The sequence below is a fragment of the Tiliqua scincoides genome, chromosome 6, assembly GCF_035046505.1.
Source record: "Tiliqua scincoides isolate rTilSci1 chromosome 6, rTilSci1.hap2, whole genome shotgun sequence".
Classification (NCBI taxonomy): domain Eukaryota; kingdom Metazoa; phylum Chordata; class Lepidosauria; order Squamata; family Scincidae; genus Tiliqua; species Tiliqua scincoides.
Genome location: NC_089826.1, coordinates 63,775,094 through 63,791,090, shown reverse-complemented (window position 1 = coordinate 63,791,090; position 15,997 = coordinate 63,775,094). Strand labels below are relative to the sequence as shown.

At 45.0% G+C, this 15,997-nt stretch overlaps 1 protein-coding gene across 1 annotated transcript; it reads right to left on the bottom strand.

Annotated features, from left to right (window-relative positions):
• Positions 1–7,736: 7,736 nt before the first annotated feature.
• Positions 7,737–12,697, bottom strand: FGF20 (fibroblast growth factor 20). Its single transcript, XM_066632557.1, has 3 exons — positions 12,403–12,697; positions 9,176–9,279; positions 7,737–7,982 (listed from the first exon to the last, which is right to left on the bottom strand). Exons 1-3 carry the CDS (start codon positions 12,695–12,697, stop codon positions 7,737–7,739), a joined length of 645 nt encoding a protein of 214 aa, XP_066488654.1.
• Between the last annotated feature and the right edge of the window lie 3,300 nt (positions 12,698–15,997).

The window sequence follows — 15,997 nt, the reverse complement described above, 5'->3', positions numbered from 1 at the left end:
AGGAAAGTATGCATTGAATTGCAGCCTTACTGCATTAAATTAATGCCTTCCTTGTACATTTCCCTTTGAATGCTTTCTTTTCCAGCAACCATCTTTTGCTGATTTTTATAGGTTTGCTAGCTTAATATAACGTTTTAGCCCATGTGTCTTCAGATCTCTGATAGGAAATCCCCATTACACTAATAAATTTTGTTTCTGTGGCAGGGAATTGGCAAGCTACCTCGATCGTGATAGTCCCTGGCTGACAATCACACAAAACTCAAAGCAGAGAGCGTATCTTAAAACGTTCCAGCATTCGGATTTTCCTGATGGCTCCTTTCAAGTTCTTTATGAACAACTTGTGTATGGATCAAAACATGCTAATTTCATCACTGCTGGCCAACATCATAAAAGAACCCTGTGTAAGCAGCATCTGCGTACGCTCGGTAATGTTTGAGCAACCATATCTTTCAGAGAAGGGGAGGCTATACCATAAGATAAAAAGGATTTGCTGTTTGAAACAATAGTGTCTTTTTCACGAGTTCATATTTGTTACTATTTTGACTTCATAACAAGGAGGGAGGGTGAACGTTTGCCTAAGGCATCTGAGCTCCAAGGGGCATCATATGATCAGCTTGCAGGTGCTTCCACAACAACCACTGAGAAGAGCTGGGATGAGAGAACAAAAAGAAGATTTTTCCCTACTGCAAGCTCCACCCAGACTTCTTCTCAGTTCTAAAAGAAATATACATTTCTTGTAGGTTTCAAGTTTCACTGCACTCACTCACAAAGTGGAAATTTTACATTTCTAAAATGGGAATAGGCTCTCAGCAGCCCCTTGAATTTTTGCAATATAAAGATTACTATTTGTTTCACATTTTATTTTGTAATACATCACAGAAATCTATTAACAAAATTGTAATAATATATCATTGAGTAAGTGTCAATGTACAAGTGGAAAAAAGTCAATATGGCATGATGTTATTTTCATGATAATGAAGAATAGTGGTGTTTGTTTATTTGGTGTAATGTCTATTTTTTTAGTACATCATTATATCCATAAATAGAGAAAGAGAGAGAATACATCCTAGATAAATTATCCACTCATTTGTAGGGTGTTCTGTTTTGCTATCCCAAAGCAAAAGCACTGCAGTCTACTCATCTATAATGCCTATATCCAGAATTCCTGGATGTCTAAATAATTTTATAACCCAACAGCACAAGCCTAGGCATGTCTATTCAGAAGTTCTTACATAATTCTTATTCCCAGGTGTGTATAGGATTTCAATCTAACAGCCCAATACTAACTAAATTTCCATGTAGTGATGCTGTGGTGCAAAAGTGAGCTATGCTGTATCCCGCTTTGGCACACTGGCCAGTAACACTGTCACAAAGTGCTTTACGGTGCTTTTGTGAAAGCACACACCAGCAGAACACATATTCTGCCAGCACAGAAGGATAGAATTGTGCCATATACCTGTAAGGGCAGGGGCTGCAACTCAGTGGTAGAGCATCTACTTAGCATGCAGAACATCCCGGGTTCAATCCGTGGCACTGCCTGTTAACTCAAGTAACAGGGATGGAGAAGGCTCCACCAGCTGGAGTAGATAGCACTGGCCTACAATGGTCTGACTTGACATAAGGATTGCACATATGCAAACCTGGGTAGATTAATTTGGGCATAGGACTTATTGAATACATTTAGCATGAGAGCCATTCATCATATTACCCAGTAAAAAGTGATAGAATTCTGAACTGCATGTAGAATGCTAGGGTATCAGACTTGAGGTAGACTTGATGTCCTGGTGTATTACTTGCAAAGAGTTTTTGCATTCAAATATTCAAAGATATTACACCCACATTGTCAGTCGAAAGAGGTACAATCCAGATATCTATCACCTCTGTGGTACTGGAAGATGCCTTATACTGAGTCCTGTGTATATGGAGCCTTTATACCATTGGTCCCCCTAGCTCAGTACTACAAATACTGGCAGGAAGTGGATCTCCAGAGTTTCAGACAGGGAACTTTCTCTGCTCTACCTGGAGTGCCACACAATGAACCTGGGATATTTTGCATGGGATACATGTACTCTGCCACTGAGCCACAGGTGCTCTGCCACTGAGTCAGTCCCATCCCCATTCTGTGTAGTGTGTAGAACAGCTCTTAGTTCCAAGGTCACAGACACAAGAGCAGGTTGCGCATCTCACAGTTTATAACTGAATGAAGGTGTCGTACTGTCAAGGCCAACCCATATAGGAAACCAGCTGAAGGGGTTGCTTTAGGCAGCAGATTAGGGAGGGGTGCCCATCTTTGCATACTTGTCTCCTCTGGTTCTCCTTTTCCTTCCACCCTCTGGATTGAAAAGGAAGGGGGAGACGGGGGAAGAGGAAATATGGAGGGGAGGGAAGCGCTGAACTAGAATATTGGAGAGTGGGAGAAGCAGAGGCTGTCACATTGTTGAATAAAGGGGTGGGGCAGCACTTGGCTTGCTGCCTCAGGCATCAAGAAGTCTTGGGCTGATTCAAGTTAATGCTGACTTATGGACAAGTGATTGCCAACTCAGCATGCTGTCTGAGGCTTGGCAGGCTGTCCAGAGTGCTTTCCCCTTGTCTATCTGTATACTTCTCTATCTCATGCTGAGCTGAAGCCAACTGGCCTATAACCAGCCCCTGATCATTGTCAGGCAAGCAAATGGCACAGCCTGGCTCCATTAGAAAAAAAGACATCAGGCTGGGTGTGCTTACTTCACTGATGACACCGTAAAGTAATGCATGGTTTCACAATGTCTCCCAGAGCTCAGTACTAATGACAAAGGAGGATGACAGCCCCTGAGAACTCCACAGATGGTAAAATTCACAGTCCAGTGTATGGTAATGTCTTCATTATAAAGTTCTTGGATGTAAGCATAACTGCCCTCTGCCAACTTCCAGCGTTTCTTTCTTGTGAATGAATCATCAGAGAAAAAAAACATCTAAGATAATGTAGAGCAGAAGCCTTGGCAGCAGGTGCCTTGAGAAATGGGAAGAGTACTATAGAGAGCATCTACCCTGAGGACTTCCCTTTGCTAGCACCACCGTTCAGCAGAACGGAGCCAGGAGTCACAAAAGGAGTTCACTTGTCAACCGGATGTTGTTATTCCAGCATGGTGTGAATTCCAGCATGATGTGTAATTTAAGCCATGCATTGGAACATTTGCGCATGGGAGCATTTCTTTATTTGAATGGTGATACAGAAGATTTTCTTTCCCCCACTTGTTCAGGAGAAATTAAAGAGTATGTATAGTTAGAATTTATGTCTATGGTGAAAAATGAAATTATATTGAATACTTGCGTACCGCTTTTCAACAAGGGTAGTTCACAATGTGGTTTACACAGTAAAATACATCAATAAATGGTTGATTTATGCCACTTACCACTTTTTCTAGGCTTGAATAGCAAATTGCTTACAAATGGAATACTCTGAGGTTGTCCTTGTCAGGATCGTGAAAATACCTTGGATCATCACACCAATCCTGGTCAGCAGAACGTTTGAATGAAGGTAACTGAGGCTGTAGTTCACCAGATCTAGCCCACAACCTCTTCATAGATTGTGCCTGAAAAAGAATGATGTGGTAATGGCACATCAAGTAAAGGTATTGACAATGCAACTAAATACCAACATTTGTCTAGGAAAATAGCCTTTTGGTTCCTATTCATCTGCTAGAAACTCAGTTCAGAAAGTCTATATGGTATATAGTGTATCAGTATACAAGATGGTGTGTGCTGTTATCTGGAAGAGTTTTGTGGCAATTGTGTGCATTATACAAAACAAGAAAGGAGGAAGTGTGAGTGACTCCTGTTTTTTGTTTCCTTTCTTGGAACCCTGCAAGACAGTAGCCTGGCAAAACTTTCCCAGCCACAGCATAGGATGCACATTGGGTTCACATGGAACCTGACCTATTGTGTCTCACTATTGCCTTGTGTGTACACAAGGGCCAAACTAGGTCAAATCAAAGGCCAAACCAAGAGCGTGAAGTTAATCACATTCTTTGACCCTGCATGTTTGGGGTTTAAAATAACAGCCAAGTCAATGGCACAAAGAGCACCTTTTCTCTCAGGGTAAATAGTAGTTGGGGGAGGTGTCCGATCCAGATTTGGGCTATGGTGGGGGTAAATGATTCACAGCCCAATCCTGCGCTGCCCATTGCTCTGGGACTGCCACGGCACTGAAACAGCTGCCACAGCATCCTATGTGCAACAGGGCAGCTGCCACCAGCTCCTCAGGGGAAGGGAACTTTTGTCCCCTTCCCTCTGGTAAGGGAAGTAGCCCCGCAATGGGGCTACTCGATTCTATGGCAGCCCTTGGGTCGAACCCGACACATAGACTAGAGATCTGGTGAAGCAGAGCAAAAATCTACAACAGGGGTGCTCACACTTTTTTGGCTCGAGAGCTACTTTGAAACCCAGCAAGGCCTGGAGATCTACCAGAGTTTTTTTACAATGTTCGTGCCATCATAACATATAACATTTATGTGTACAATGTATGTTGGTGTACCTTGCATAACCACATGAGCCAATATTGCACAACACAACATAATTAACTATAAACATTTTTCGTAATTACTTGAGTTTACTTTGATGACTTGCACTGAAGTGAATCAGCCAAGGATGCATAGTCCGGACAGTAGCTGCTGACAGCCAGCCTCAAGCACACTTCCAAATGTTCATCAGTCATGGTGGAACGGTACTTGGACTTAATGATCTTCATGTAGGAAAAGGCTGACTCACATAAATAAGTGGAGCCCTTCCTGCCTCAGGTGCTCTCCCTGAGGGCCCTATTGCCTTCAAGTGGCTGCAGCTGTGCAGCACACTCTGCTGGATGGCCAGGCCTTACCCTTAAAGGGGCCACTGCTGACACCACATCTACCTCCTCACCAGATCTTCCTCGATTCCAATACAAGTGGGGGGGGAGAGCAGATCTCTATACAGACCAGTGCAAAAACAGGGGAAAGGTGTGGGGGAGGGAAGATCTCTATATAGACATCACAGCAAGACCAGTGCAAAACCCCTTGCACACAGAACCAACAGATGGAAGTTTGGGGGGGGGGGCAGATCTCCATACATACCAGTGCAAAAACAGGGGAAAGGTAAGACAGCCCCAGTAGAGTCAACGGGGCTCACTCCCAGGGATGTGTGGACAGGAGAGAAGCCTGCCAGCGGCTCTTCTCCAGGTCTACTCACCAGTCAGCCCCAGTAGAGTCAACAGGGCTCACTCCCAGGGATGCGTGGACAGGAGCTCACTCCCAGGGATGCGTCACTCCCAGGGAGCTCACTCCCAGGGATGCCTGGACGGGAGAGAAGCCTGCGATCGACTCATTTTGCCTCGCAATCGACCGGTAGATCGTGATCAACGTATTGCGCACTCCTGATCTACAATCTTTGTATGTCCATAGGTTTTCATGGCCAGCAATGATCCAACAATTTAACATACCTGGGTGGGAAGACCATGGTTGTGTTAAAAGATCCATGTGGTTTAAAAAAGCCCAATGTTTCATTCTGTGACTTTTTCAGAACTTTGTCAGGGAAACGACCCTGCATAGGACACGATGGATAGGGTAACATATCCTATCCAGGCTCATTTCCCTGACCAAGTTCTGAAAAAGTTACAGAACGAAATGCTGGACTTTTTAACCACATGGATTTTAATTCTTTAACCCAACCATGGTCTTCTCACCGGGATATGTTAAATTGTTGAATCTACAATGTATATTTATAAGCTGTGTGCTTTTAATACTGTAGTTTGCGCCATCCAGAGGAGTGCTCAAGCTGGCACAAGTCCCTTGCACTGGCTTCTGGGTGTTTCGAACATTTGCACCACCAGTGGAGTCTGGCACAAGCATGCACGTCGGCATCCCTGTGCTGGAGCAAGCCCCAGGAAAGTAAGTTTATGCTAGCAGTGGGCCTCTGGTGTGAGGCTTTGGGAAGGACAGGGGAGGGCATTTCAGGAGCCTTCCAGGGTGGGGGAGGGCAGGCGGTGGGCAGACCAGTGGGCGGGGCCAAGGCCGAGAAGCAAGTGGGACCAACCTCTGGCACTTAGGCTGAATTCTAACCACCCTCCCAAGTAACCTGGCCCAACTCTGGGCTGCTCAGATCTGTGCCAGCAATTTAAATGGTGCAGATCCAAGTAGCCCCATTGCAGTGGCTGGGGCAGTGCTTGGGGTAAGGGGAAAAATATCCCCTTGTCTCAAGTTGCGCCACTGTCACCTCCAACCCTGCGCTGGATACAGCACAGGCCTGCCTGCCTGCCTGTTCAAGCATAGGTTAGGATTGGGCTGTAAATAAATTAAGTGCCCAACAGGAAGAACATGGACTCAGAAGTCAGTCGTTGAATTCAGCACAGCTCATGCCCTTGCAGATATGTTAGGATTGATGATGTCAATGAACTAGCAGATGACCAAGAAACATTTCAGAATTCAAAAGTAGAGGTAAGAAGATTTAGATTTTGGGAATGTGCAATTCACAGTTGAATCCAAGGCCTACCTAATTATATTTGATTGCCAAAAAAAAAAAAAGCAGCCTATTCCAATGTCACTTGGGGTTTGTGTGTGTGTCTCTGTTTTACAGTATATCTCAATACTGATGGCACTGTTATCAACAGAGGTCAAATCATTTTCATTTTCGCACAGGAACTGATGCATTTCTCATGCATACCCAACACAAAGTTCTGTGTTATATAATTTATTATATAGTTGTTTATAACCACCAGTAAGTTGGAGATTCAGGTGCCTCTGAACCATAACCACAACTGATCTTAAAGATGAGAGGTGGGAGAAGAATGCCTCTGTTGTCCTTCCTAAAAGATGTCCCTGCCAGACTATTCCCTTAACAAAGGACAAAACAGATAGATAGAAGTATATTTTTAATTCCCTTTTAAATGTGCATTTTTGAATTCAGTACAAATATAGGGGGCAGTCCCATCGGTCATAAGGCAACCAACATCGTTTCCAGGTTAAAACTATCCATCAGGCAATGGCGTGTGCATAAAAATATAACCCTGATCTTTGATCTCATAATGACAATATTTAAGAGACGGTACTCCATTTGTAATGTTATGTGATGTAATGTTTCTTTTCCTTTTGCATCACGATACTACCGCAGAGTAAATATTGGCACCATACATGATTTCCATTGGGGTAAAGGATTGTACTCTCTTCATAGCCCAGTAAAAAATAAACTCTGTAATAAATAAATATTTAAAATAAATATTTGCAATCTGAGAATGTATAAATTAGGTCCATCCTGAAGGGCAAAACAAATCCCGATTCCACTTCCAAGTCAGTACAGTCACTTCATATTAGCAGTCCTTTCGGTTTGGTTTGATTTGGTTTATTCCATTAGCTTGCCATTTATTCTTTTTTTAATGTCTCTTTTGGTGTTCTAAAGTCCAGCTCCACACACTTTACGTGGTTATTCATGTTCTAAGTGAAGGAAGTAACCCAGAGCAGTTGGGTACTAGTCTGGCTTTGCAAATTATGTCCAGTTCCAACTTCCCCATCTACTTGATCAGCACAAGGGTGAGTGAACCTAAAAGAAGTTGTTCCTCTTGGCTTTCAGAGCTCATTCTCCTAAATCCAGACATGAGGCAATGAAGGCTTGTCTACCACTAATCAGCATCTCCGACTCAAGGCTCCCTGGAACGTGGGAACTCCTCCGCATTCAAAAGTTCTCTGTGCTTTTGGTACTCTTGAGGCTAAGATTCTTTTCTTCTGTGTTCAACTTCAGCTGAATACTAAGACATCCTTATAGAGTTCTGGCACACGCTCAGGATCCACTGGCCTGGGCAAGAAATGAGTGAATTTCTGGTGTCTTTTGGACCTTGCCCCATCTCTGGGACTCCCATCTTTGTTTAGTGCCACAAAGTAATGCCGGCCCGAGTCCCCATGCTTGTACACATTGGAGGAATACGTGTTGTACCAGTTCTCTTCAAACTGTTCTCTGAAGACACATTCAGGAGTGAGCTTTTCCTGCAGCAAATAAAAAAGAGGTGAGTTGTGTAAATGGTTAAATGAACTTTTGGTGGCATTTGCTTAACATTTGTACTTTTTTCCTCAAGTCCAGTATTGGCATTTTACCTTCAAAGCAACTTTCCTTTCAACTGATTCCCCCAGATTTATAGCTTCTATGCTTTCAGAATTGCAGTGTATGTAGGTAGAGGCATTGCTTTGATAAAAGGTCTCTTCTTGTAAAGGACTGCTTTACCATCCTCAAGGAAGCAGAAACCCCAGAGCTCCACCTACTGAATTACAAAGGAGCAGCAAACCCCATTAACCTCCATTCCTGCATTTATGTGTAGAACTCCTTCTCTCCCACTCCTTCTCCATTTCAGTAATCAGGGAGCTTAGAGCATGACTTGAGAACAAAGATTAACTACTAAATAACTGTACACATTTTTCAGGAAATTTTGAGCCCAATACTAGGCATGTCCACTCAAAAGTAAATTCTATTATAGTCAATGGGGCCTACTCCCAGGTTAGTGTGGCTAGGACTGCAGCCTCTGTCATGCTCATCCACCCTTATCCTTTTGCCCTGTGTCATTTGAACCCATTTCTCCCCTTCTGCCCCTCCCCCACAAAAAACCCTGACAACACTCACATCAGTCTTTGTCTCTTTTACATTTACGAGTAAGCATCAAGTTAGTGATTTTCAAATTTTCCACCTTCAAAGAACACTTTCCAGATTGACTTTTTTAATGAGGAATCCCTGTGCATTGCAGAGAATTCTGGAGTTTGTTTGAGGGCTCAGTTGACAGGGCACACTGGGCATGCTGGTTAGAATTTTGCTGTCACTTCACACAGATGGAGAGTACATCTTAAAACACACCCAAAACTTCCTTGAGTTTGTATTTTCCAGGGGAAGATTGGTCATGGCAGGCAAACTTGCCAGCCATTACTGATTCTCTCACTGAGGAACCCTTGAGAAGTTTCAGACATAGCTTGAAAGCTATTATATTATGATCACACTGTATCAGTGATACAGATCATTTCAGTGAATTGGCACCTGGTGCTATTTCACTGACTGGATGATTACTTTTTCTCTTATAAGTAAATAAAAGAATGTCATCCCACTGAGAACTATAGCAAAAAACCCGATATGGTTATCATGAATCTAATGTAGAGTCTATAGTGCAAGCTGAGTAATAGAGTGATAGAATACTTACAGAACCATAGAGCTCACCCTTCTCATTCATTCCAAGGTATAGCCCGCTGTCCACCCCTCGAATACTGACTAATCCCACTGCCACACTGATGAATTCAAGGATACCTGCAATGAGACAAAAAAAGGTTTGTTTTTAATTTGTATGCAAATTGAAATCAAGTCTAAATATAGGGTCACATAAAATATGTTATTAACAATCCATCTTTAATGCATGCATGTGTGAATATAACACACGCACACACCTTCAAAATATGTAGTCCTCAGTAATAAGTTCTGAGAGTTCATAGTAATATAATATTGGCAACAGCCCATTAGGTATTTTGGGCGCAATCCTAACCCCTTCTGTCAGTGCTTTCCAGCACTGGCATAGTGGTGCCAATGGGCCGTGTGCTGCATCCTGCAGTTGGATGTCACTCACAGAGGCCTCCTCAAAGTAAGGGAATGTTTGTTCCCTTACCTCAGAGCTGCATTGCCCTTATGTCAGTGCTGGAAAGCACTGACATAAGGGGTTAGGATTGCGCCCTTAGCATCTCATTGGTTTCAGTGAAAAAATTAAACATGTGTTTAAAGCTCTCCAGCTGAAATAAGTTAGGCTTACCAGCACTTGGCTTGGTCATGCCACTCTTTGTCAAATAATAATGATGAGCAAATATTTGATTCATTAGAAAGTTTTGCTAATTGTTGTTCTTTTTCTACAGATGCCTTTGAAATAGTTGCCTGGCTTATTATAGATGAGATAACATAAATTGCATTTTGCAACACTGTTTTACTTCCTGAACTGCTTCCCATCCAAAAAAGATAATGACTCCACTATCATAAACAACCTTTGGAGTTTTAATTGACAATTATCAAGATGATTCTGCTGTGCAATGCTAAGTGGCAGCCCAGCCAAATCTTCTACAAAGATCGGATATTAAATCTTTCTGTTGCAAATAAATCATCAGAGATTTCTGAGTTTTCAATATTCAAAGTTCCATTGAAAGACATGGGAGGTATTCTGTCTTTCTGATATCATTTTCAAAGACAAGCACTTTTTTCTTTTTTTTTTTCAAATCATAATAAGCAGGTGATTCAACCCACAAAGAGACCACATCAGACAAACCTATTGAGAATGGCGATAGAATAAAGACGCACCAGGAATGTTTGATCTCAATCTCAAACTTTTTTTTCTGTAATTATTCTGTGTTTACATGCTGTAAGAAGTTTCCCTTCTGTGCAGAACTTTGTGTTGCACTATAAGGTTCCCTTCCAGCTGAAAGCAGTGGGGTTTCCAGTGTACTGGGAGATCAGTTAAGAGCCTTTTGCAGCAGATTGTTTTGACTCTGGGAAACCTGATAGAGAAGCTCTTCAATTGCCTTTTTGTGGCTGCTCATATACACAAACCTCTCAGTGGTTGCCAACGATAGCAGGTTATTTCAGATAAGGCTATGCTACCTACAATCCACCCTCTCCATTTGCCCTTACACATTAAGTAACCTTTCTCATTCTTGGACCAAGTCCTCTTTCTTATGTAGTCCTAAAACAGAGTAATTGAATCCATGCCAGGGATTTAGCAGGCTAGCAGCTAGAATGTCGGGCATGAACCTTTGGAGACTCAGGTTGTAGCACCTGTTCCTCCATGGGCTCACCATTGAGTGGGCTTTGGGCACATCCTCTCTCTCTCTCTCTCTCTCTCTCTCTCTCAACTTCATTTAATTATCTGCAGAAGGAATAGGAGAAACCTGCCAGGGATGATGGCAACATCATCAAACTGTCTTCCCCACAATTTCTTCAGCAGATATACAACATCTATCTGTCTTGCATTCTCTCCCACCCTGTCTTCTCTAGATCCAAAAACTCCACACAGGGAGTCTGTTCTGTACAGTGTCTGACACACTGAAGTGAAATGGATGTGAAATAGCTGCACCTGCTGCTGTCTGATTGTGCTTTTGCGCACCAGAGGTCCTGCATTGTCCCTGCAGGCCTGCACACATGCCCCACTGAAGTGCCTGATGTGTAATAGGCTGCCTTATACCAACTCAGAGCATTGGTCTACCTAGCTCAGTATCATTAATGTTGACTGGCAGTAGCTCTCAGTGGGTGCAGACAGAACTTTTCCCCTGCCCAATCTAGAGATTGAACCTGGGGCCTTCTACCTGCAAAGTGAGTGCTCTGCCACAGAACGACCCATAAGCAGGGAACTTATACTGCAGGGGGAAGATGGCAGGGCTGCATTGCAGTGACTAAGGGCAGCAAAACTTACTTCCCTTTTAAAAAGAAAAATCAAAGCACTTGGAAAGATAAGAGTGAAAGGTTGGCTTCGACACACCCTCTTTCTGCAGCACCGAGCGCAGGGCATCCAGTGTGTACAGCTGTGCTGCATCTATTTTTACCCACACCCATTCCCAGGCTCACTACCCACCTGCAGTTGCAATTTGGCCCTGCAAGTGACTTAGCAAATATATGCAGGGCTTTTGTTTCTAGAGTTGCACCTTCTGACCTGGAAGTCCTGGCAAAGGAGGATTTCAAACACCTAAATCCACCTGAACACCTGGATTTCGAATCCACTATTATGGATTTCCTACAAGAACACCACATCTCTGCTGCCCACTTGATGCTGCCAGGCCGGCCCTCCTGCTTGCTCCAGCAGACCTTGTCCAGATTAAGGGCCCAATCCTATCCAGTGGCATAGCTAGAGGCGGTGCAAAGCACTAAGTTTTGCTGGTGCCTGACCATGCCATGCAAGGAGAGGCCGCTTGCACGCACATGGTCAGACACCTGCACAAGTTAGTGCTTTGCACCCCCACTCTAGCTACGCCACTGGATAGGACTGGGCCCTTAATCCACAAGATCTGCCAGAGAGGCTGACCCTGCAGCATCAGACCAGGGTTGGTCTTTGCACCCCCTCTAGCTATGCCACTGACCCTATGCAACTTTCCAGGGGCGGTGCAGCAGTGCCAACAGGGCGTGTGCTGCATCCTGCAGTGGTTGGGGGGGCGGCAGTCAGCCAGGCCTCCACAAGGCAAGGGAACATTTGTTCCTTTACTTCCGGGCTTGCATTGTGGCTCCATCATTGCTGGGAAGTTGGACAGGATTGGGCTGGAAGTTGTTTTGAGAGGTTCCCAGCCTGAGATGCGTTGCTATACCATCTGTTGCTATAGGATGCTTCCGCCGCAAGGGGAGGAGGGGGAAAGAAGCAGCAGCAGCAGACCAGAGGAAGGAGGGAAGGAAGGAAGAGCGGTGTCTTACCGAACAGGCTGTGGTCCTGCCTGGTGCCCTGGACGCTGCCGTCGGGCAGGATCTGCAGGTGGAAGCCCGTCCTGCAGTAGAGCTGCCTCCGGCGCAGGATGCCCTGCAAGTGGGCTAGATCCGTGGCCCCAGCCGCGGAGCTTCCTCCCCGGGACCCTCTCTCCACCTGGGCCAGGCGATCCCCCAGCAGAGGCGGCCTCTCCCCGGAGGGAGGCAAGAGGAAATGAGAGCCCACCTGCTGGCTCAAGCCTTCCAGGCCACCGAGGAAGCCCCCGATCTCGGCTAGGGGAGCCATGTGGGGGGCGGGGGCGGGAGGGGAGGAAGAAGAGTCGATGGAGGGTGATGATGATGATGATGACGATGGTCTTCGGAAAGGTGGTCCCCCCGCAGAGTCCGCTCTAAAGGCTCAGCTGGCGCTGGAGCTTCTCCTGCAGCAGCAGACCGGACCTCGCATCAAGGTAGCAGCTGCCTGTCTGGGGAGTCTCTTCTCTCCCCGGGCATGGGGCTGGGCTGGGCTTCGCATCAACATCGGCAGCCGCTGCAGGTGGCAAGGCTGCTGCTGCTGGTGGAGGTGCTGCTGCTGCTGCTGCTACCTGCCGGCTTGTGGTGTCTTGGGGGGGGGGGAACCGTGGAGATCCAAGCCAGGCTGAAGATCACTCCCAAGTGCCACCACAGCGCGCGTGGGGGATCCCTATATATATCCACACATAGGGCAGGTTCCCCCCACCCCTGACATATGCTAATGGAGAAGCTGCCTGCACGCTGGAGAGCTGTGGCGTTTGAAATCTTAAACCGATTTTCTTTTCCCCTCCTCACACCTTGTTCCCCCCTCCCTTGTCCTCCTCTGGGATCTGAAATGACGAAGGGGAGTTCCTGATGTTCCCCAGCCACACACACACACACACAGCTTCCAACTTAGCAGTCTTGGAAACACCCCTCCCAGCCAGCCAGCCCCCAGCCCTTCCACTCCCTCCCCCCCCCCCACACACCCCCAGTTGTGGTGGAGGTGCAGGCTGTCGGTTCTCTGGCTCCTTTTGATGTCCCAGCTCCTTGCCAGTGATAAATCGCAAGGAGCAGCACAAGCCCAGTTTGGCAGAGACTCCAGCAGCAGCAGGAGGAGGGTTGGATACTGGGAGCTTGCAATGCATTACGTGGACAGGTGCAAGGACAGGTAAGAGAGAAGAAGGAGAAAGGGCGTTACCTGAGGGTTAGACCTGCCCAGACACACATGAAAGGGAGAGAGTGGAGGGGGGGGGGAACCAAGCAAAGATCTAACAGTTCAACAACTCGATTTTCAGAACGCTCATAAAAGCCTTACAAGAATTACCCTTTCCTTTTATCACTTTGGTTTCCAAAAAAAAGGGGGAATTTTTTCCACCTCCAAATGAATTGGCATTGTCAGCTGGGGGTTTCCCCCTCCTTGAAAAAAGATGCCTTTTCTCCTTCATTTATCACTGCAGATGTGACACATGAGCTTTGTTCGGGGTGCCAAAATGCCACGTTTTTAACAATAGTATATACGACTGATCAGAACAGGACAGAATGTGAATGGCAGAAACTTGGTGAATGTTGACATTTACTTGCAAGACAAGATGCGAAGAGGCCCAAAGGGAAATTTCAGAGCATTCTGACCTTTGTCAGAACGTACTGGAGCACTAGAGCACTAGAAATGCTCTAGTGTCACACTCATATCTATCACAGGTAAGGTTACTTACCGTACCACAGGTGTGAACATAAAAAAAAAAAAAAAGTTAATGACACAAGATTTCCTGCTGGCCTTATATAATCTTAAGATTTCCCAGTAAATGTCAAGATTCACCAAATTCCTTACAGAACTTTCACATAATAATAATAATAATAATAATAATAATAATAATAATAATAATAATAATAATAATAATAATAATAATAATAATAAACAACTTTATTTTTATCCTGCCCTTCTCCCCAAAGGGACACAATGTCAACTGCACAAAGTTTCTGATATTTATTGTCATACAAAACACATGTGCACGCACACATACACAGATGCTTTATTGTCCCATATCATAAAATCTGACCCAACCTGGACAGGAGAACCTGTTTAGAGTGAAGAGAGGGCAACACTGTGTACAGAATCTGAGCCTATAGCCACTCAGTGTATAGAATCAGTGTGCAGGACAAAGCGGTAGGCATTCCAGAAGCCTGATCAGGTGCAATCTGAAAAACTGAATGGGTTGAGAGTGCTCTGTCTAAATGGCACACCCAATCCTTCAGCTACCAGGGGCTCTGTCCTCACTGCATACTCTGTAGGGAAGGAGAAGGCAGAAGCATACAGTGTTTTCTGCGTTCTGAATCAACTCCCAGGAGGAGAGGACTGATTGCGTGCTTGTCACCTAAAGCAATTTTGAGTCTCTATTCAACTGTTGCTGCGCATTTGAGGAAGTCAGAAAAAAAGACAGTTTTTAAATGCACTTGTACCACGTTTTGAAACAGAGTGATGGAACTACAGGGAGGTGGATTGATAACCACACTTCAAATCTGGGAAACTTTTCTGACAGCTGTAAACAGAAGTGTTCTATCTGAAGTACATTTTTAGTGCTTCAGTCACTATTCCCCATCTCCACCACCACCACCCTCCGAATTCTACACATTTGAGAGACTGTGGCACCAAAATTGTGCCAATGGATTCCTGACAGAGCATCGAATTGCACTGCATGAAGTCATTGCATCCTCCAACTACACACAGTACCACATGCGGCTGAGAGAGAAGAGGGAAAAGAGACACTGCTGATGCCCCATAAGAGCTCTCACCAAACTAGAGTGCAAAAGCTGCTTTGGGTGCCCTTTGGGGAGAAAAGCGGGATAAAAATTGGGTGAATGAATGAATGAATGAATAAGAGAAAAAGGAAAAAAGAAGGGCTGATTGTGAAACAAGCTTTCTATCAGGTGAGAGGGAGAGAGCACACTACCAACAGCAGACATCTCCATCTTCACCTGTCACTGGCTCTGCATTTCTGAGGATATCCCCACATGATTCCACACTCTGTCCCTCTGCAGGATATAATGATGGATGGATGGATGGATGGACGGACGGACGGACGGACGGACGGACGGACATCTGGTTTCCATCATACCTGTTTGTAGCCAGAAACCTACTCATTAGTTTCTGTCTTTTCCCCTCCGTCTCACCTCACTCCATGTTCCCAATTCCCAAACATTTTGTGTTTAACAGTCATATGTGCCCTGCCCACTAGCATATGGTGATTTTTAACAGGAAAGTGACAAGGCTCTCTGAAGCTAAAATCAACAAGAAAGGAATATAGAAGGAAATAACAGGTTGCTTATGAACCTGCTCACCAACCATAAGGACAGGTTTCCTAACTATTGGTGATGTGTGCAGAACACAGAGTGGGGTTCCGTGCATGCGCAGAGCTGACTTTAGAAGTTTCTAGAGTTTTGTTGAGTGTTCTGTCCCTGCCCTCTAGTGGTGAGATCCTATTCACACTCTGTGCCCTGAGCGCAGGAACACCCAATCCGTTTGAGAGCACCCCTCAAATCAAATTGTAGCATTTGAAAATCAGTCCTAGGATTTGAATCCAGGTTGGACAGTTAG

Coding starts and splice junctions, on each gene's coding strand:
- FGF20 (XM_066632557.1), bottom strand. CDS start 12,697: ATGGCTCCCCTAGCCGAGATCGGGGGCTTCCTCGGTGGCCTGGAAGGC. Junction 9,280..12,402: donor GCAGGACCACAGCCTGTTCG/GTAAGACACCGC, acceptor GTCTCATTGCAG/GTATCCTTGAATTCATCAGT. Junction 7,983..9,175: donor AGGGTGAGCTCTATGGTTCT/GTAAGTATTCTA, acceptor TATTTGCTGCAG/GAAAAGCTCACTCCTGAATG.